This window comes from Hypomesus nipponensis, chromosome 23 (genome assembly GCF_054491055.1).
Source record: "Hypomesus nipponensis isolate SF chromosome 23, ASM5449105v1, whole genome shotgun sequence".
Lineage (NCBI taxonomy): Eukaryota > Metazoa > Chordata > Actinopteri > Osmeriformes > Osmeridae > Hypomesus > Hypomesus nipponensis.
Genome location: NC_140383.1, coordinates 24,512,744 through 24,535,000, shown reverse-complemented (window position 1 = coordinate 24,535,000; position 22,257 = coordinate 24,512,744). Strand labels below are relative to the sequence as shown.

Sequence of the window (22,257 nt, the reverse complement as noted above, 5' to 3'; positions counted from 1 at the left end):
CAGGGTGACAGGGTGTTCAGGTGTGTTTAGTGTGACGTGGTTCATCTTAATCCTCCTGGACAGTGAACCGTGACAGGAACAGATCAGAGCTCCTGTATAATAAGGGCTGAGTGCTCTCTCACTCACACACACACATACACACACACTTTTGTTTACACACACGCATGCACACTCAGAATCATGGACAGCCTGACACATGAAATATATAATGTTAAATAGTCGTTATTGATCATTAATGCTCTGCTTTTAAGGTCTTTATTCTCAACTAATTTAATGTCTATTTGTAAGACACAAATGCCCATGTTTGTACAGCAGAAAAGTCACTATTATAGTTCATGAAGTCATTAGCCCTGAAAGCAGCTGATGGTGAAGCTTGGGATTCAGCTAGCCTGCCTGTCTGTCTGTCTGTCTGTCTGTCTGTGCATGTCTGTCTGTCTGTCTGTCTGTCTGTGCATGTCTGTCTGTCTGTGCATGTCTGTCTGTGCATGTCTGTCTGTCTGTCTGTCTGTGCATGTCTGTCTGTCTGTGCATGTCTGTCTGTCTGTCTGTCTGTCTGTCTGTCTGTCTGTCTGTCTGTGCATGTCTGTCTGTCTGTGCATGTCTGTCTGACTGTCTGCCTGTCTGTGTATGTCTGTCTGTCTGTCTGTGCATGTCTGTCTGTCTGTCTGCCTGTCTGTGCATGTCTGTCTGTCTGTATGTCTGTCTGTCTATCTGTCTGTCTGTCTGTGCATGTCTGTCTGTCTGTCTGTCTGTCTGTCTGTCTGTGCATGTCTGTCTGTCTGTCTGTCTGTCTATCTGCATGTCTGTCTCCAACACACTTGATGCAAATGAGTGAGCCTGATAACAGCCATTCATTTGCATCAGGTGTGCTGGAGCAGGGAAATATCTAGAACATACAGGACAGTAGGCCCTGAGGACCAGGATTGAAGATCACTGATACAGATGGATTCACAACATGCTTCAAAAATGTCTCAATAAAGATCCAGAATATTCACAGAAAAATATTGCTCTTACTGTACAGTATACATGTCATAAAGGAATGATCCATCTGTAGGCCGATGGCAGGCAAGCCAAAACAGTTGAGTCCTCAGAAGCTCATTTGGAAGTTGGTCTGTGTTTTGGGGCTCTGTGTTCCCAGCCTCTCAGATGCGTTAGCAGGGATTAAGTTAGAGAGCCGGCTTGCTTGGACGTCCGTGACAGATGTGTCTCTGGGCTTCTGCTCAGAGCCCATGAAGAACAACGTTATGGGTAAAAGTGTTGAACACGTCATCGCTTCAGTATAGAAGAGAAGTAGGTGTGGAGTACAGTAGCTATAACCCTTCAACAGACCAGGCATGAAGGCCTCAGGCACTGACTAACTCGTGACCTGTCGTCATGGTCATTCTGTCCCCAGACCACCGGACGCTCTACATCGGGGTGCACGTGCCCACAGGCCGACGGAGTCACCGCAGGCACGGCCACCGACACCACGGCCACCGGCACAGGAAGAGAAGCAAGGAGAGGGACCCCACCCTGGCGGAGGGGAGGGAGTCCCCGGCCAATGGTGAGCGAGCCCAGCCCTGCCCTTGGCCAATAGGAGATCACCTGGCTACGTTAAGCGGCAGCTAAACTGTAGAATGTTTGTTTGGAATCGAGTAAGAACATCGAAGAGTCACCATCGCCCTCTTGTGAGGAGAGATGATTCTTTATGATATTAGTGTTATGATGAGGTACTGTGCAAAAGGTGCCGAAGACATGTAAATGTTGTCTCAAATATTATAATTTTTGTCTTCTATATTTGTGCGGAAGTATAAAAGTATTTTTATTTAATCAATTCTCAAAGCATTTTTGTTCTACTTAAAAAACGTGTGCCTAAGACTTTTGCGTGGTTCTGTATATCTAGGATTTTATGGATTTTGGTCATTGAGTGTTTAGCCAATAGCAGCTCACATACTGCCAGAAGTGTGCCATGTCCTTATGACCTCATCAATGTGCGACGAGGCTGGATGTGACCCATGTGCCATGTGTCTCTGTGCCCCAGACACGCCGTCCCAGCGGGTGCAGTTCCTCCTGGGCATGGAGGACGACGACGAGGAGCACCTCCCCCACGACCTGTTCACCGAGCTGGACGAGATCTGTCTGCGAGAGGGAGAGGAGGCGGAGTGGAGGGAAACCGCCAGGTCGGACCTCTCGCCAACAGCCAATCAGGGCTCCTCATGTCATGCCCTTGCTCCAGTGGCAACACTTCCTGTTTCTAGTCTAACTTTGCATGAGGGAACAACGCCTTTTGATTTTTTTGATATTCACAGAGAATAGAGAACCCACCATGTGAGGTTCATAAACAGACAGAGACAACATCATTATCATTCACACAGCTAACTAATTATTACGAAGGCACAAACAAACCTCAGAGGTTGGCCCAGTTTTGTTATGACAGTTAAACTAACATCCAGCCCTTCCTTTGTGTTACGCTACTGTGTGAAGTATGAGCGTGACGATGATTCATAATGAGAAGCGTGTGTTAACTGAAAGGGTTACAATTACATAAAGAGGGCTTGTTATGTAACCATCCGGTCTGGCTAAATAAAGCATAACTACTAAGCACTGCAGGACGGCAGAACCAGCCAGCTTGAACCAGCAAGGAAACCAGACAACAGCAGACAGATTGGAGCCGTTAGCTCTGGAGCCTTGACCCATCGATGTGTGGACCTGAGGCAGCCTGCTGCCACACTGCCCAGAACACACGCTGACAGACAGGACCATGTCTCAGAGATAACGAGCTGATACACCCCCATTGCAGAGTCCCTGTTTGTGTGTTTGTGCATGAATCCCCTGGCCCCTGTCTGACAGCCAGCCTGGCCCTGTCTCTGCTGCTGCAGGTGGCTGAAGTTTGAGGAGGACGTGGAGGACGGAGGAGAGAGGTGGAGCAAGCCCTACGTGGCCACGCTCTCCCTCCACAGCCTGTTTGAGCTGCGCAGCTGCATCCTGAACGGCACCGTGCTGCTGGACATGAGGGCCGGCTCCCTGGAGGAGGTCATAGGTACTGACCAGCTGTACAGTGGAGACACAGAAGAGACACACTGGAACACACTGGCACTCTCCTGATACCTTACCTTACCTGTGTGCAGACATGGTGCTGGACCAGCAGGAGACGGTGAATCCCCTGGGGGAGGTGTTGAGGAGGAGGGTGAGGGAGGCTCTGCTCCTGCAACACCACCACCAGAACCAGAAGAAGCTGGCTAACCGCATCCCCATCGTGCGATCCTTCGCTGACATGGGCCGCAAGCAGCCGGAGGAGCCCCACAGCACCGATAAGAATGGTTAGTCACAGACCTACAGCAACATAGACCTTCAGCAACATAGATCTACCTCAACATAGACCTACAGCAACATAGATCTACTTCAACATAAACAGCTCCCTGCAGCATGCTGCAGCTGGAGGTCTACCAAGGAAGAGAGGGCTGGGGATGTGAAATGAGCTGAGCGTTCAACATGTAGAGAACCAGTGTCAGGTGTTAGTGTCGTGTCAGTGTGTGGCGTGTACTGTCTGTGGTGTCTCAGGCTTACCTACAGAGCTGAGCGTTCAACATGTAGAGAACCTGTGTCAGGTGTTAGTGTCGTGTCAGTGTGTGGCGTGTACTGTCTGTGGCGTCTCAGGCTTACCTACAGAGCTGACCCAGCTGCCTCGGAGTGGACGTCACAGCCAGTGCATGACATCATCCACGTGTCACTTCCTTTACACTGTCTCAGTCTGTTCCTCTTGTCTCCTCGTGTGTGTGTGAGTGTGTGTGAGTGTGTGTGAGTGTTTGTTGTAATGTGTATGTGTGTGTGTGTGTGTTCGTGCATGTGTGTGTATGAGAGGGTGTGCATGTGTGTATATCTCTGCGTGTATCTCTGTGTACGTGTATATGTGTATCTCTGTGTGTAATGTGTATCTGTGTATGTGTGTGTGTGTGTGTGTGTGTGTCTAGCAGGCGGTCCATCTGTGTGTCCTGTAAGGACCTCCGTGTGGGGCAGGTTCATGGCTAATGACATCCAGGTGGCCTCCTGCTCCCCATGGCTGTGCTGCCCCCAGCGGACCTCCATCTCCTCTCCACTCCCACCATCCTCCACCCACCCCCCTCCCGCCCCTCCACCTCCCAGACCCCAGCAGAAGGAGGAGGAGGAGCCAGATCCAGGCAACTTAACCCTTGACAGCCTTTCTCTGCTAGTACTTCCTAAAACATAATTTAAGAAGGTGGTAATCCAATCAATATGTCAATGATAGATAGTGAATGGAGGAGGTGTTTTTTGATCAGATTTGATAAGAAAATACAGTGCTGAATGCAGCCAGTCAGTCAGTCAAATTAAGTGTGTTTCTGGAACCAAGAGGAATCATATACACAGCCTTTGATACAAAGAGTTACACCATCACCAGGGAGGGTTACAAAGGAAAGCTAATATCTGCCTATCAGCAGCAAATGAACAGGACAGAGAATGGCATGTTCATTCAAGTGTAGAAACAGAGGTCTCCCACACCTTTTACAGGAATTATGTTTCCGAAGCTAAAGTTTATTAAGACATGAAGAACACCAGACAGTGTTTTAACAGAAGCACAGTGTTTTAACAGAAGCACAGTGTTTTAACAGAAGCACAGTGTTTTAACAGAAGCACAGTGTTTTAACAGAAGCACAGTGTTTTAACAGAAGCACAGTGTTTTAACAGAAGCACAGTGTTTTAACAGAAGCAGTGTTTTAACAGAAGCACAGTGTTTTAACAGAAGCACAGTGTTTTAACAGACCACTCTAGTGGTGGAAACAAACTGTGGTTCTATCATGCTGCTGAATCTACAAGCACCAGATTGAATTGCAGAAACAAAAATACAATAACTGAAGTATCACCTACACTGAGTGTGTGTAGGCAGACACCCAGTCAGTGTAGACACTGCTGCATGGACAGGTGTTGTCTGGGTGGTTCTTCATGGACAGCTGCTACCTCTGCAGCTTGCTTCTAGATTAGAGCCCCTCTACATTGGTTTGATACTGAATGTAGAGTTTCTGGCTCTCCTTATTTCCCCAGCTTTATGTCACTTAGAACTTCCACCTGCTATTCATTCAACGGATCAAACACTGAAAATTGATATTTAGCCAAGTAACAGAAAACAGTTCTTGGGTTTGCATCAGTCAGTGTTCTGAGGACAACAAGCCAGGCTGGAACCCTAAGGAGAGGCTTTGTTCACCTTCATCCCCATCCACCAGCCCTCTCCCTCCTCATCCTCCACCAGCTCTCTCCCTCCTCATCCTCCCAGCCCTCTCCCTCCTCATCCTCCCAGCCCTCTCCCTCCTCATCCTCCACCAGCCCTCTCCCTCCTCATCCTCCCAGCCCTCTCCCTCCTCATCCTCCACCAGCCCTCTCCCTCCTCATCCTCCCAGCCCTCTCCCTCCTCATCCTCCACCAGCCCTCTCCCTCCTCATCCTCCACCAGCCCTCTCCCTCCTCATCCTCCACCAGCCCTCTCCCTCCTCATCCTCCACCAGCTCTCTCCCTCCTCATCCTCCCAGCCCTCTCCCTCCTCATCCTCCCAGCCCTCTCCCTCCTCATCCTCCACCAGCCCTCTCCCTCCTCATCCTCCACCAGCCCTCTCCCTCCTCATCCTCCACCAGCCCTCTCCCTCCTCATCCTCCACCAGCCCTCTCCCTCCTCATCCTCCACCAGCCCTCTCCCTCCTCATCCTCCACCAGCCCTCTCCCTCCTCATCCTCCACCAGCCCTCTCCCTCCTCATCCTCCACCAGCCCTCTCCTTCCTCATCCTCCACCAGCCCTCTACCTCCTTATCCCCATCCAGCCCTCTCCTTCCTCATCCTCCACCAGCCACCCCCCACCTCCGTCTTCAGGCTCCGCCCCTGCTTCCTCGAGAGGGGGGAAGGTTGCCCCCGACCCCCCTGCCTCAGGACCAGTGTGAGATAGATGACCACCCTACTCAGGGAGGTCAAACCTCTGCCCTCTCCTGCTCCCCTCAGTCCTCTTCCTCCCTGTAGGGAGTTCACCAACACACCTGACTCACATGAACAGGTCATTATCAAGCCCTGCAGAAACCTGATAACAACCATTCATCTGAATCAGGTGTGTTGAACAGGGAACTATCTAGGACATGCAGGACATTGGGCCCTGGGGACCAGGGTTTAAGACCACTGATCTATGATGTGGCAGCAGGGCAGTGATCTATCACCACTGATCTATGATGTGGCAGCAGGGCAGTGATCTATCACCACTGATCTATGATGTGGCAGCAGGGCAGTGATCTATCACCACTGATCTATGATGTGGCAGCAGGGCAGTGATCTATCACCACTGATCTATGATGTGGCAGCAGGGCAGTGATCTATCACCACTGATCTATGATGTGGCAGCAGGGCAGTGATCTATCACCACTGATCTATGATGTGGCAGCAGGGCAGTGATCTATCACCACTGATCTATGATGTGGCAGCAGGGCAGTGATCTATCACCACTGATCTATGATGTGGCAGCAGGGCAGTGATCTATCACCACTGATCTATGATGTGGCAGCAGGGCAGTGATCTATCACCACTGATCTATGATGTGGCAGCAGGGCAGTGATCTATCACCACTGATCTATGATGTGGCAGCAGGGCAGTGATCTATCACCACTGATCTATGATGTGGCAGCAGGGCAGTGATCTATCACCACTGATCTATGATGTGGCAGCAGGGCAGTGATCTATCACCACTGATCTATGATGTGGCAGCAGGGCAGTGATCTATCACCACTGATCTATGATGTGGCAGCAGGGCAGTGATCTATCACCACTGATCTATGATGTGGCAGCAGGGCAGTGATCTATCACCACTGATCTATGATGTGGCAGCAGGGCAGTGATCTATCACCACTGATCTATGATGTGGCAGCAGGGCAGTGATCTATCACCACTGATCTATGATGTGGCAGCAGGGCAGTGATCTATCACCACTGATCTATGATGTGGCAGCAGGGCAGTGATCTATCACCACTGATCTATGATGTGGCAGCAGGGCAGTGATCTATCACCACTGATCTATGATGTGGCAGCAGGGCAGTGATCTATCACCACTGATCTATGATGTGGCAGCAGGGCAGTGATCTATCACCACTGATCTATGATGTGGCAGCAGGGCAGTGATCTATCACCACTGATCTATGATGTGGCAGCAGGGCAGTGATCTATCACCACTGATCTATGATGTGGCAGCAGGGCAGTGATCTATCACCACTGATCTATGATGTGGCAGCAGGGCAGTGATCTATCACCACTGATCTATGATGTGGCAGCAGGGCAGTGATCTATCACCACTGATCTATGATGTGGCAGCAGGGCAGTGATCTATCACCACTGATCTATGATGTGGCAGCAGGGCAGTGATCTATCACCACTGATCTATGATGTGGCAGCAGGGCAGTGATCTATCACCACTGATCTATGATGTGGCAGCAGGGCAGTGATCTATCACCACTGATCTATGATGTGGCAGCAGGGCAGTGATCTATCACCACTGATCTATGATGTGGCAGCAGGGCAGTGATCTATCACCACTGATCTATGATGTGGCAGCAGGGCAGTGATCTATCACCACTGATCTATGATGTGGCAGCAGGGCAGTGATCTATCACCACTGATCTATGATGTGGCAGCAGGGCAGTGATCTATCACCACTGGTCTGCTGCGCTAATGCACTTTAGCTTGGTAAGATGTCCTCCAATGGAGGCATGCGGATTGACATGTCCTCTCTCCTCTCATCTCCTCTCTCTCTCTGCCCTCTCTCTCTCCTCTCATCCTCCTTTCTCATCTCTCTCCTCTCATCTCCTCGCATCTCATCTCTTCTTTCTCCTTTCCTTTCCTCTCCCATCCCTCTCCCATCCCTCTCCCTCTCTGTCTCTGTCTCTCTCTCTGATCCAGGTCAGCTGGTCTCTCCCCAGACCCTGCTGCCTGTGCCCTCCGAGGGAAAGGGAGACGTCAGCAGGGAGAACAGCGCTGTGGACTTCAGTAAGGTACAGTGTGACCTGAACACCCCAGCATGCAGCCAGAAACACGGCACAGCGACAGCAACCACCAGCCCACCACGGAGGCTCACATCTGCTCCAGGCACTTCCTCTCATGTTCTGTTGTTAAAGACTAAATCTGATAGGACGATGGCATTCATGTGCTTCAAATAGACACAACTGACACAGTTCAAGTATAATTCCCTCTAATGGGTGCTTTGGGCTATATTTCAGCATCTGACTGCAGGAAGTGGAAACAGATAGATTTATTTTATTCTTTTACGTTGCGTACAATAAGTACTCATTTGGATTTGTTTTTATGTTTCATGAAAAAATCCTCTATTAGTGGATTAGTGTTTAGACCCTTCTGAGGGTGGAAGCACAGTGCCGTCAGCCATGACAGATTTAACGCACCCAGCTGGACTACCATGTCCCAGTGTGGACAGACAGCCTCCTGGGCCACAGGTCTACACCCAGCTGGACTACCATGTCCCAGTGTGGACAGACAGCCTCCTGGGCCACAGGTCTACACCCAGCTGGACTACCATGTCCCAGTGTGGACAGACAGCCTCCTGGGCCACAGGTGGACACCCTTCCTCTCGACCCATGGGGATTAGACCTCTATAATATGGACTGTAACTGGATACTACAGACACAACGCACAACATACTTAGATGAGTAGACCATAAATAGACCACAAATAGAATCAATAAATGGACCAGATTAGTACAAGAACAGATCGTTCTGTTCCGGGGGTATTTTAAACGAGTACTTAGAGTTCATTTGAATTGTGTGGCAAGTGTAATGTTGTAAGTAGGTAACATAGCAGGTGTGCCATTATCTCCATGTTGACAGCGTGTGGACTGTGACTCTTACAGATGGTCCCTCAACAGAACTGGTCTGACTGATTCACTCTTGTGACAACTAGTTTAGGCTATTTTTCTGGATTTTTCACCAAGCTTAATTAAATAGTTAATTATTAATAACTACTTACTAACCAGTTCACGAGGTCATGCCGGGAAATATCAAACTGAGGCTGGATACGGCAAAACCGAGGTTTGATATTTCCCGGCATGACCGAACGGTCGAGGTTAGTAAGTAGTTCATCATATGGCATTTTTAGCTTCTTTTCATTTTGTAAACGAAAATTTGGTACCTCTAGGCTAATTGTAGCTAGCTCTCAAGTCTTCTCACGCTATGTTTCATGTGTTGCCTAGCAACTCATTACTTTTGATAGAAAGCAGACAACATGGTTCTGCTAAAATGGCTTTAATTTCAACACAAAATATTGACACAAGTGATTAAAAAAAGTCTAGTCTTCATCCTCACTTTCGATGACAAATCTTTTCAGCATCATCTGGATGGTAAAACTCAGCAGCTGACTCGTCGATCTATTTGAAGATGACGTCAGAGGGCAATACGGAGCCGTATTGACCGCTGAGGAGGGCAATACGCGTTTGGCATGACTACCCATTAGCCAATCAGAACGCTCCTACCGTAGTTGCCATATAATAACATATGTTAATTACATATTTATTCTTGTACAAATACTTTAAAATACTTTTTATACGTTTTTTGATAAATTATCTATAGGCTAGATACTATTAAGATTCAAATCCGTCTCATATCTAAGTTATGGTGGATATGTCGGCCTTGAGAAGCTGGCTTTTTTCTGTCACTATTCCCACTCTCTGTGTCGTGTAGTAGTTCACTCTGTCTCCCAGCACCTCCTACCGCCAGACACATAACCAGGACTCTGGTGCCCCTACAGGCTCCTCAGGATATTGCACCTTCTCTTACAGTGTTTGACGCACTGCAGCCCAAAAGCAGAAGAACACAGGATCAGGGGTCAGGGGTCAGGGGTCAGGGGTCAGGGGTCAGGGGTCAGGGGTCAGGGGTCAGGGTCAGGGGTCAGGGTCAGGGTCAGGGTCAGGGTCACTTAGCTCTGACAACTGTGGGGGCGGACACATTGCAAAATGAGTAGATTAACCTTAGAGATTCCATGAAACTCCTATGTTTGGATTTAGTTTGTAATATCGGGTAATATTTCATAATAATGTGCATTCTGTGCAAGTGTTACGTCCTTACCCGTGTCATACTGCAACACAGCTGAACACAGTGCTTCCTCCTTACCCGTGTCCTGTTACAGATCGACCTCCATTTCATGAAGAAGATTCCCCCCGGTGCGGAGGCGTCCAACGTGCTGGTGGGAGAGCTGGAGTTTCTGGAGAAGCCGGTGGTGGCGTTTGTCCGTCTGTCCCCGGCAGTGCTGCTGAACGGCCTGGCGGAGGTCCCCATCGCCACCAGGTGAGCGGCACGCTGCACTGGACTTCCACAGCTGGTCAGTGTCAGTGGAAGACACCTTACAGCCTGCAAGTCAGGTAACACCACAGCAGCTCACAGCTACTGTGTGGGCTGTTGGGTGCACGTGCACCCACACTTCCCTGCTGCCTGACAACATCCGGGTGGAATGTTGGCAGGGACCAACCTATGTGGAGCAGCCTAACTGCTAACACCTGCAAACTACAGCACAACCACTGTCTGATGTGTTGGTCATTCATATTTATTCTTGTACCAAAATGCCTTCTTTAGATACCTATCTAGATACCACTAAAATGTATATTGATCTCATAAATGAGTCATAGTGGATGTATTGGCCTTGAAGATATGGGGGTGTTTTGATGGTCTCTTGACATTGGAAGAGACATGTCACAACTGCCTGACTCTGTGCCAACAAATCAAACATGTGTAATCAAAAACGCTTTAATCAGGAAAAGGTCATCATGGTCAAGCGTGGGTTCTTGGGATGAGCTTGTTATGTGGTGGTTGTTGACTCCTTATTTGGTCGTGCCCCCAGGTTCCTGTTCATCCTGCTCGGCCCTCTGGGTAAAGGGCCACAGTATCATGAGATTGGCAGATCCATCGCAACGCTCATGACAGACGAGGTAGGCCTAACCGCGAAATGGACGGGAGAGCTGTCCTGGTCCTTGACACTTGCCACGCAAATTAGAGTTGTGTTTATCTGTGGAAGCGTTGATTGTTATTGACAAGATCATGTTAGGGTGCTGTGATGTTCAGATGTCTAGTCTCTTCACTGGGCCCAGCCTGGTTCAGATGTCCAGTCTCTTCACTGGGGCCCAGCCTGGTTCAGATGTCGAGTCTCTTCACTGGGGCCCAGCCTGGTTCATTTCACAGCCCAGCAGCAGATCTCCTCACTTTCTAGAAGTGGTGAAATGTTTTGTTAGTGTTAATGCGGCTCTTTAATGACATGCATGGAACTGTGAGTGCTTAGTCACTGGTCCTGTCTCTCATCCCCGTCTACAACGTCCTAGAACGAGGCAGTCTCAAAGAAGAACACACAAGTTGTGAAACTGTGTAGAGCCTCACAATCTAATTCTTCCCTTCATGAGTCAAATATGTAATGTATGATATTCATTTGGTAGTTTGAACCTGTGAACACTTGATCTGCCTTCAAAGTGCGGGGGAGGGGAGGTGACACAGCTTTCTAAGAGTCCTAAAAGGATGATGCACTCAGGTCAGGGCTTAAGGGAGATTACATTTAAAAAGCCTTTATCCCGCTATTTTCCGTAAATTACCAATAATCCTGTCTGCACAGCCTTCTTCTGGTCGTCTGCACAAACCGAATGAGCGACGTGTCTTCCAGGGACTGAATACATGTTCCGGTCTTCCCAGGTGTTCCATGATGTTGCCTACAAAGCAAAGGACCGTAATGATCTGATCGCCGGCATCGATGAGTTCCTGGACCAGGTAACGGTGCTGCCCCCAGGGGAGTGGGACCCCTCCATACGGATAGAGCCTCCCAAAAGTGTCCCGTCTCAGGTGAGTGCAGAGAACAGCACTTCCTGTTCGGGGTGTCGCTTTCTCACACTGCAGCAGAACTTTCCAGCCTTGTTCCTGGAGAACATCCCTCCTGTAGAACAAACCCGATTCAGCTCATTATTAGATTCAACGTAGACATTAGCCTCTAAATTTGCACCGGAGCGATAACCGTAAAGACAGTAGCTGTCCATGAACAGACCTGACTCACAGTTAGCTCTTCCTTAGGTCTGACCACCAGACCAAAGCTGGGTGCCCCAGCCTGGTAGGGAGCTGGTCTGGGGGTGTCCCAGCCTGGTAGGGAGCTGGTCTGGGGGTGTCCCAGCCTGGTAGGGAGCTGGTCTGGGGGTGTCCCAGCCTGGTAGGGGGCTGGTCTGGGGGTGTCCCAGCCTGGTAGGGTGCTGGTCTGGGGGTGTGTTAGCCTGGTAGGGGGCTGGTCTGTGGGGGTGTCCCAGCCTGGTAGGGTGCTGGTCTGGGGGTGTCCCAGCCTGGTAGGGAGCTGGTCTGGGGGTGTCCCAGCCTGGTAGGGGGCTGGTCTGGGGGTGTCCCAGCCTGGTAGGGAGCTGGTCTGGGGGTGTCCCAGCCTGGTAGGGAGCTGGTCTGGGGGTGTCCCAGCCTGGTAGGGTGCTGGTCTGGGGGTGTCCCAGCCTGGTAGGGAGCTGGTCTGGGGGTGTCCCAGCCTGGTAGGGGGCTGGTCTGGGGGTGTCCCAGCCTGGTAGGGTGCTGGTCTGGGGGTGTCCCAGCCTGGTAGGGGGCTGGTCTGGGGGTGTCCCAGCCTGGTAGGGTGCTGGTCTGGGGGTGTCTGCGGAAGTGATGTTGGTGCTACAGGAGCTGATGGAGGGGTTGATGTGTGTATGTTGGTGCTACTGGAGCTGATGGAGTTGATGGAGGGGTTGATGTGTGTTTCACAGGAGAAGAGGAGGACAGCGCCCCTACCAAACGGCTCCACCGAGGCAGGAGAGGAGGAGCACGGAGGCCATGGGGGGCCAGAGCTACAGCGCACCGGGAGGTGGGTGAGGAGAAGGAGGAGGAGGAGGAGGGGGAGGAGGAGGAGAAGGAGAAAGAGGGGGAGGAGAAGGGGGAGGAGGAGCATGGAGGCCACGGGGGGCCAGAGCTACAGCGCACCTGGAGGTGGGTGAGGAGGAGGAGGAGGAGGAGGAGGAGGAGGAGGAGGAGGAGGGGAGGAGGGGGAGGAGGAGGAGGGGGAGGAGGAGGAGAAGGAGGGGGAGGAGGAGGAAGAGGAGGAAGGGGAGGGGGAGGAGGATGAGGGGGAGGAGGAAGAGGAAGAGGAGGAGGATGAGGGGGAGGAGAAGGAGGAGGAGGGGGAGGAGGAGGAGGGGGAAGAGGAGGCGTAGGACGAGGGGGAGGGGAAAGAGGAAGAGGAGGAGGAGGTGGAGGAGGAGGAGGAATAGGAGGAGGGGGAGGAGGAGAAGGGGGAAGAAGAGGCGGTGGAAGAGGAGGAGGGGGAGAAGGAAGAGGAGGAGGAGGACGAGGGGGAGGAGGAAGAGGAGAAGGAGGGGGAGGAGGAGGAGGAGGAGAAGGAGGAGGAAGGGGAGGAGGAGGGGGAAGAGGAGGAAGGGGTGGAGGAGGGGGAAGAGGAGGCGGTGGAAGAGGAGGAGGAGGAGGCGGAGGAGAAGGAGGGTAAGGAAGAAGAGCTCAAAGTAGAGGAGGAGGAAGAGGGGAAGATGGGGGAGGAGGAGGAGGAGAAGGAGGAAGAGGGGAAGATGTAAAAAGAGAGAAAAGCTAAAGAGGACCTGACAGAGAAGTGTAGATATTGGGCTAGCTCAGTTGTTCCACTGTAGATAAAGACCAGAAGATATCCAGTCCAAACATGGAGAAGAACAAAGAGATTGATAAGCTTGTTTCAAAAGGCACTCCAACTTTTCCTCGTGTCTCTGTTGTGACAAATTCTACCTGTTAATTTCCAGCGAGGCTGGCTGGAACAGACACAAGAGAAAGAGCCATCAGGTTCGCCAGCCTTATCTGCCTCCGACAGTTTGCTCTCCAGCTCATTATCGCTGCAGCCTCAGGGATCCAGGATCCAAGTCATGCGCTGGTAACCATGGCAACCCCACGGCGGTAGCGAGGGGAGGGGAGGGGAGGGGGGAGGGGAGTAAGTAAAGTAAGACACCACGGTAACATGCTGCCCTTTTTAATAGTCAGCAGTTTCTGCAGTCAGGAGACAGACTCCTCCCATCTCTCTGTCTAGAGTCAGGAGACAGGCCCCTCCCATCTCTCTGTCTGCAGTCAGGAGACAGGCCCCTCCCATCTCTCTGTTTAGAGTCAGGAGACAGGCCCCTCCCATCTCTCTGTCTGCAGTCAGGAGACAGGCCCCTCCCATCTCTCTGTCTGCAGTCAGGAGACAGGCCCCTCCCATCTCTCTGTCTACAGTCAGGAGACAGGCCCCTCCCATCTCTCTGTCTGCAGTCAGGAGACAGGCCCCTCCCATCTCTCTGTCTGCAGTCAGGAGACAGACTCCTCCCATCTCTCTGTCTGCAGTCAGGAGACAGGCCCCTCCCATCTCTCTGTCTGCAGTCAGGAGACAGACTCCTCCCATCTCTCTGTCTGCAGTCAGGAGACAGACTCCTCCCATCTCTTTGTCTGCAGTCAGGAGACAGGCCCCTCCCATCTCTCTGTCTGCAGTCAGGAGACAGACTCCTCCCATCTCTCTGTCTGCAGTCAGGAGACAGACTCCTCCCATCTCTTTGTCTGCAGGGTCTTTGGAGGTCTTCTCATGGACATCAAGCGCAAGGCCCCCCACTACCTGTCTGACTACACAGATGCAGTGAGCCTGCAGTGTCTGGCCTCCTTCCTGTTCCTCTACTGCGCCTGCATGTCCCCCGTCATCACCTTCGGGGGGCTCCTGGGGGAGGCCACGGAGGGACGCATAGTAAGAACACCCTCATCCACACCCCTCATCCACACCCCACATCCACACCCCTCATCCACACCCCTCATCCACACCCCTCATCCACACCCCACATCCACACCCCTCATCCAAACCCCCTCATCCACACCCCTCATCCAAACCCCCTCATCCACACCCCTCATCCACACACCCTCATCCACACCCCTCATCCACACCCCCTCATCCACACCCCTCATCCAAACCCCCTCATCCACACCCCTCATCCAAACCCCCTCATCCACACCCCTCATCCACACCCCTCATCCACACCCCCTCATCCACACCCCTCATCCACACCCCTCATCCACACCCCTCATCCAAACCCCCCTAATCCACACCCCTCATCCACACCCCTCATCCACACCCCCTAATCCACACCCCTCATCCACACCCCTCATCCAAACCCCCTCATCCACACACCCTCATCCACACCCCCTCATACACACCCCTCATCCACACCCCCTCATCCACACCCCTCATCCACACCCCTCATCCACACCCCTCATCCAAACCCCCCTAATCCACACCCCTCATCCACACCCCTCATCCACACCCCCTAATCCACACCCCTCATCCACACCCCTCATCCAAACCCCCTCATCCACACACCCTCATCCACACCCCCTCATACACACCCCTCATCCACACCCCTCATCCAAACCCCCTCATCCACACCCCTCATCCAAACCCCCTCATCCACACCCCCTCATCCACACCCCCTCATCCACACCCCTCATCCACACCCCCTCATCCACACCCCCTCATCCACACCCCTCATCCACACCCCCTCATCCACACCCCTCATCCACACCCCCTCATCCACACCCCTCATCCACACCCCTCATCCACACCCCTCATCCACACCCCTCATCCACACCCCCTCATCCAGGGATTTGCGCTTCCGGGGGGGGGGGGGCGATGCTGGTGATACATCTTGCCTAGGGTGCCAAATGTGCGAGGACCGGTACTGCCCTCATCCAACCCCCCTCATCCAAACCCCCTCATAAAGAGACGTGTGTGTTCTGACCGTGGTTTAATACAGCACAGTGCAACACTCCTGTCTTCGTCTGTGTGTCGCTCCTGAACGCTGGAGGGTCGCGACAAGATTATCCGTTGCTACGGGAAACAGCTACTACGGATACTGGAGTAAACAACGTCAAAGAATAAACAATAAACATTTGTCCAGACGCATAAATTAAGAGCAAATCACTTTAATGTCGTCTTAATGTTGCATGTCAAATATTACAACCCCTAACAGACTCTTAATACCTTATGTGCATTTTCTCAGATGCTTGCTGTTCTTTAAGTGTAGTCTGTTTGTTTTGTTTTCCTTCCAGAGTGCAATCGAGTCCCTGTTTGGAGCTTCTATGACAGGCATGGCCTACTCCCTCTTTGCTGGACAGCCCCTCACCATCCTGGGAAGCACAGGGCCTGTGCTGGTGTTTGAGAAGATCCTCTTCAAATTCTGCAAGTGGGTTTGGGTTTTTGTGTGCGTGGGTAACATGTAGAAACCAAACCAGGTGTTCCATCATCTCATTGTATAGTCCAGGGCCGCCAGCCCCTGATGGGCTCTGCTCAGATGACATGTTTCCACGAGAGCAGCAGAGTGATCCCGTAGTGACCGCCAGATGATCTCCTGTCTCCTCTCTGATCCAGCTGCATTGACCCTTTCATTATCTATATTGATATGCAGGCACATTACCAATGCCATTGTGATAATGGTGGAGATGAGACCTACATCTCTGGGGATATGATTCAAATACTCTGATTAAAATGCTCTCTAGAGATGTGATCCAAATACCCCAACGGTGATATAATACGGAGCGTGGGATCGTCATGGTGATCGTCATGGGGATGTTGGGTGTCTTCTCCCTCCACAGGGAGAACGGCTTGTCCTACCTGTCTCTGAGGACCTGCATCGGCCTGTGGACGGCCTTCCTGTGTCTGCTCCTGGTCGCTACGGACGCCAGCTCTCTGGTGTGCTACATCACCCGCTTCACGGAGGAGGCCTTCGCCTCGCTCATCTGCCTCATCTTCATCTACGAGGCGCTGGAGAAGCTCATCCACCTGGGGGAGCACTACCCCGTCAACATGAACAACAACCTGCAGAAGCTCACCCTGTACTCGTACGTCCAGCAGGAGTCCCACACCCAGTCCTGTAGCTCCATGTTGTCTTAGAACATGATGACATCATTTCCTGAGGGCACTGAATGTATTCCACTCACTGTCAGATATATTCAACCCAGTGCTTCTGTGTACCTGCTAACCGCCCTACAGCCCACGACAAGAGAAGTATTGTGTAGAAAGTAGACAGTAGTAGATAAGACAGGGTTTGGAGGGTTTGGGATGTGTGTGGTGCGCCCGGTGTGAAGCCGCTCGTCCTGTGCTTCCAGGTGTTCCTGTGTGGAGCCTCCGGACCCCAGCAACGCCACCCTGCAGTACTGGGACGACAACAACATCACGGCCTCGGAGATCTACTGGGAGGCCATGGAGGTCAAGGTACTGGACGCTCACTGGCCAATAGAGGAGGAACAAAGGAAACAGGAAGTGCCTTTTGATTTGGATGGATTTGAATGAATGGTGGTGCAGAGTGAACGGAGAGATGGGTTTAGCTATGGAGCCCATTAAGTGGCATGCTCTCCCAGATGGAGAACGACAAGCGCAGGGGATTAAGGGTATGTGGGCTGGATTATGCTGGATTACCCATGCCAAATCATCGTAAAAGCACATTTTAGGTTTTCGTTCAACCTTTAGCGTATGACCCCTCAGACCCGCTTACCAAAAGTCTGTTGACACTTGTTGTCATCCTAAAATAATCCCAATATTGTTGTCCTCCACCTGTTTATGCCCGTCTGGTTTCACCAGGACTGCATCAAGAATAAAGGGGAGTTTGTGGGCAGTGCCTGTGGCCCTCATGGACCGTACGTCCCAGATGTTTGCTTCTGGTCTGTGATCCTCTTCTTCTCCACCGTCGCCATGTCGGCGTTCCTCAAGGACTTCAAGTTCAGCCGCTACTTCCCCACAAAGGTGAGGAGCACCGCTCATCTGACCTGCCATCGTTTCAGCCGCTTGAGCTGACAAACCCGTCTGACAAACCAGTGTAAATGTGGTGCAGGGGGGCCCTCTAGTGGCCATGTGTTGCTACTGCAGGGTTCTCCTGCTCTGGATCTGAACAGGAGTAACACTGACTGAAAATGAAACATGACGACTGGAATAGCGATGAATGTACAAAGATGGTGTTCAGAGAGTGTTCTTTGCCTCTACATCATGTCCTTGCATCATATTTTCGGACATATTTTCCCTTGCTTAGGTGAGATCCATCATCAGTGACTTTGCTGTCTTCATCACCATCCTCACCATGGTTGTGGGGGACTACGCCTTAGGGATACCTTCTCCTAAACTGCAGGTCCCCAGTGTGTTTAAGGTGAGTGGGCAAGCTTAACTGACTACCAGGTAACCAACTATGCTCAGTGGTAGAGCATTTACCCGGTGGTTCAAATCTCCCTTGTACCTCACTTGGGATAAAAGCACAGAATGAATGAATGTGTTATTCTAATGACCAACAAACACACCCGTGTAGCCGACCAGAGACGACCGGGGCTGGTTCATCAGCCCGCTGGGGCCTAACCCCTGGTGGACCGCCATCGTGACGGTCATCCCCGCGCTGCTCTGCACCATCCTCATCTTCATGGACCAGCAGATCACGGCCGTCATCATCAACAGGAAGGAGCACAAGCTCAAGGTACCGACGGCCTGGCTGCTTGCTCAGCTTTCATCAACCTGCTTTAGCTGTTTTTGGAATTGGGTTTTGTACAGTTGGCCTTATGAAGAATATAGGTTTGTGTTTGTCCGCTCATCATGAAGACATACGGTGCGTTGGTCATTTAGAATGTTTTATACGTGGGAGGGCTTCTATGGCTGTGTACATGTCGTCTTTGCAGATTGTAGAACTTGAGAATGTGATGTTTTACACCCACTCACGCTACCCCCCCCCCCCCCCCCCCACACACACACACACACGCTCCCTACAGAAAGGCTGTGGCTACCACCTGGACCTGTTTGTGGTGGGGGTGATGCTGGGCGTGTGCTCTCTCATGGGCCTGCCCTGGTTCGTGGCAGCCACTGTCCTCTCCATCTCCCACGTCAACAGCCTGAAGCTGGAGTCGGAGTGCTCCGCTCCCGGGGAGCAGCCCCGCTTCCTGGGCATCCTGGAGCAGCGCTTCACCGGCCTCATGATCTTCCTGCTCATGGGCTGCTCCGTGTTCATGACCTCCGTGCTCAAGGTCAGGCTCCTCTCACGCCTTTCAGAAGCTAGACTGTCAGGTGCACAGAACAACACAAGGTCAGACTGGGCACTGAAATTCTTGGGACAAGACAACGCAGGCAACCTAGCATAACATAACATATAAGTACTAAGAACATAGATTACATATATGATAAGATCAAATAAAATAGAATAAAATAAAAATAAAATAATAGTAATAAACATCCTAATATACAAAAATAAGTATGCAATATACAATAATACACATTATACACTAATACACATAATGACCTATACTAACCTTATAGACCTATACTAACCTAAAACATTGTTAAATCATTTGGCAGTTTGAGCTCCGGTTTCAGAGTGGGAATACTGACCGGAGATGCAAGCAGTGTGCGGTGAACCCATGTTGTACAGCAAAGGGTGTAAATCTAATTGACGTGGAGTGTGTGTTGTGTGTTAACTGTTGTTTCACTAATGTGTCCTCAGTTCATTCCCATGCCGGTGCTGTACGGAGTTTTCCTCTACATGGGAGCGTCATCGCTTAAAGGCATTCAGGTGAAACACACTGATACCTTTCAACACGCTAGTGTTCCAGTAGTGTTGGCTGAAGTGTCAGCACGCTAGTGTTCCAGTAGTGAGGTGTAACGAGGTGTACTGCACACCCTAATTCCTTGTTTCTTTATCCAATTTCCCATGTTTCTACCAACCTGACCCCCTGTGCACCCTGGTCCAGTTCTTTGACCGTCTGAAGCTGTTCGGCATGCCGGCCAAACACCAGCCAGACTTCATCTACCTGCGGCACGTTCCCCTGAGGAAGGTGCACCTGTTCACCATCATCCAGCTCACCTGTCTGGCTCTGCTCTGGATCATCAAGACCTCCAAGGCTGCCATCGTCTTCCCCATGATGGTACGACTCTGACCCCTCCACCACCCCTCCACCACCCCTCCACCACCCCTCCACGACCCCTCCACCACCCCTCCACCACCCCTCCACCACCCCTCCACGACCCCTCCACCACCCCTCCACCACCCCTCCACGACCCCTCCACCACCCCTCCACCACCCCTCCACCACCCCTCCACGACCCCTCCACCACCCCTACACGACCCCTCCACCACCCCTCCACGACCCCTCCACCACCCCTCCACGACCCCTCCACCACCCCTACACGACCCCTCCACCACCCCTCCACGACCCCTCCGCCACCCCTACACGACCCCTCCACCACCCCTCCACCACCCCTCCTCGACCCCTCCACGACACAATATGCTCACAGGTTGCGGTCGGTTGTCCTCAGTTATTAAAGTGTAATGACACACTACTGTCACCAAGAGGAAGTGCTGTTGTCGACAGCAGTGTGTTTTAACAGTCTAATTACAGCATAAGGAACAGTGTGACTCTGCATGAGTAAGAAGTGTATATGTGACCCTGCAGGTGCTGGCGCTGGTGTTCATCAGAAAGCTGATGGACCTGTTCTTCACCAAGAGAGAGATGAGCTGGCTGGATGATCTCATGCCTGAGAGCAGGAAGAAGAAGCTGGAGGATGCGGAGGAGGAGGTACCGCTGGGGGTGGGGAGGGCGCTGGGCGTGTGTGTGTGTGTGTAGGGGGGGTGGGGAGGGTGCTGGGCGCGCGTGTGTGTGTGTGTGTGTAGGGTGGGTGGGTGGGAGGGTCGAGCAGTAAGCTCTGTCTCATGTGACACCGAGAAGTTGCCCAATGCTCAGTGTCATGCAACTGTGATGTTTAGGACGAGGAGCAAAGCATCCTGGGGGAGGATGAGGGAGTCGTGCAGGTGCCACTGGAAGGCTATCCTCCCAAGTGAGTCATCGCCCTCCGCTGTGTTGTGTCTGCACATCTGTCTGCTGTGTTGTGTCTGCACATCTGTCTGCTGTGTTGTGTCTGCACATCTGTCTGCTGTGTTGTGTCTGCACATCTGTCTGCTGTGTTGTGTCTGCACATCTGTCTGCTGTGTTGTGTCTGCACATCTGTCTGCTGTGTTGTGTCTGCACATCTGTCTGCTGTGTTGTGTCTGCACATCTGTCTGCTGTGTTGTGTCTGCACATCTGTCTGCTGTGTTGTGTCTGCACATCTGTCTGCTGTGTTGTGTCTGCACATCTGTCTGCTGTGTTGTGTCTGCACATCTGTCTGCTGTGTTGTGTCTGCACATCTGTCTGCTGTGTTGTGTCTGCACATCTGTCTGCTGTGTTGTGTCTGCACATCTGTCTGCTGTGTTGTGTCTGCACATCTGTCTGCTGTGTTGTGTCTGCACATCTGTCTGCTGTGTTGTGTCTGCACATCTGTCTGCTGTGTTGCGTACAGATGTGTTGGAGCCCTTGTGGTTGTAGAGTTGTGGTTGTTTGTCTGGCTCGGCACCCGCCAAGCCAAGGTCATCTTCTACACTACTTCATTTAAAGTATTTACACAAGTTCCTCTGTAACCATGCATTTGACCACCCAGCACGAGGCTGTGACGAACTAGTGTGCCTGTACTCATGCTTCTGTGTCTGTGTTTAGGGGGGAGTCGTCTGAAATCAACCTGACAGATGAGCTGTCAAAAGCTTCCTTTGGAAACACCTGGAATGTTTACCAACTCCAAAACTGACTGGAAACAAATTATGGAATATTATGTTGTAATTTTTATGTACTTAAAGGAAAGTCTCTTTTTACCAAATTCTGTAGGTTTGTCATTGTTTGGTAGAGTGGTTTCTGTCCAAAACACTTTTTATTTTTTAGCCTTGGGCCTTTTTATGAGAGATAAAATAGCCCCATATCTTACCAGTGTTTCTCTGTTCCATCTGTCATAAGCTTCCTCTCCTAACCTCTCTCATGCTGATCCCTTCGAGGTAAGACGTGTATCTATGTGCCCTTGCTTGATCATCCATTGGTTGGTGAATTTAAAAAAATATATATAATTTAAATATTTGTGTTCCTTTTTGCATTTTATTTGGCAGGATTGAAAAGCTTTGAATTTCTGTTTCCTAATGGGTTGAGACTGGATTTGCACAGTTCAATTCAACATCACAGCTTTACTTTGCCTCCAAACAGCCGACCTATGTGTCTCACACATTATTATGTTCCTCTAAACACAGTTTATATCACGATGAGACCACTGCTTTCCCAAACTGTCTAAGGACTGCCAAGGATTTTAGATTAATATAAACATTTACATTTTATTCATTTAGCAGCGGCTTGCATCCAAAGAGACAAACACAAAGTGTGTGTAGAAAGCAGCAGAAGTGCATTGTTTTTG

The 22,257-nt window shown here is 51.3% G+C and overlaps 1 protein-coding gene across 1 annotated transcript in view; it reads left to right on the top strand.

The window, feature by feature from the left end:
• slc4a10b (solute carrier family 4 member 10b) overlaps nt 1–21,660 on the top strand; it is a 31,338-nt gene extending 9,678 nt beyond the window's left edge. The window contains exons 3-24 of the mRNA XM_084689369.1: nt 1,394–1,543; nt 2,021–2,159; nt 2,859–3,019; nt 3,108–3,299; nt 7,913–8,004; nt 10,145–10,302; nt 10,853–10,940; nt 11,689–11,835; nt 12,744–12,841; nt 14,548–14,722; nt 16,078–16,211; nt 16,621–16,866; nt 17,134–17,239; nt 17,606–17,767; nt 18,051–18,164; nt 18,321–18,482; nt 18,772–19,023; nt 19,497–19,565; nt 19,744–19,917; nt 20,445–20,567; nt 20,756–20,826; nt 21,522–21,660. Of these exons, the coding sequence (XP_084545495.1) occupies nt 1,394–1,543; nt 2,021–2,159; nt 2,859–3,019; nt 3,108–3,299; nt 7,913–8,004; nt 10,145–10,302; nt 10,853–10,940; nt 11,689–11,835; nt 12,744–12,841; nt 14,548–14,722; nt 16,078–16,211; nt 16,621–16,866; nt 17,134–17,239; nt 17,606–17,767; nt 18,051–18,164; nt 18,321–18,482; nt 18,772–19,023; nt 19,497–19,565; nt 19,744–19,917; nt 20,445–20,567; nt 20,756–20,826; nt 21,522–21,609 (3,101 nt within the window). The 3' untranslated portion in view covers nt 21,610–21,660. The remainder of the gene's footprint in view (nt 1–1,393; nt 1,544–2,020; nt 2,160–2,858; nt 3,020–3,107; nt 3,300–7,912; nt 8,005–10,144; nt 10,303–10,852; nt 10,941–11,688; nt 11,836–12,743; nt 12,842–14,547; nt 14,723–16,077; nt 16,212–16,620; nt 16,867–17,133; nt 17,240–17,605; nt 17,768–18,050; nt 18,165–18,320; nt 18,483–18,771; nt 19,024–19,496; nt 19,566–19,743; nt 19,918–20,444; nt 20,568–20,755; nt 20,827–21,521) is intronic.
• The last annotated feature ends 597 nt before the right edge of the window (nt 21,661–22,257 follow it).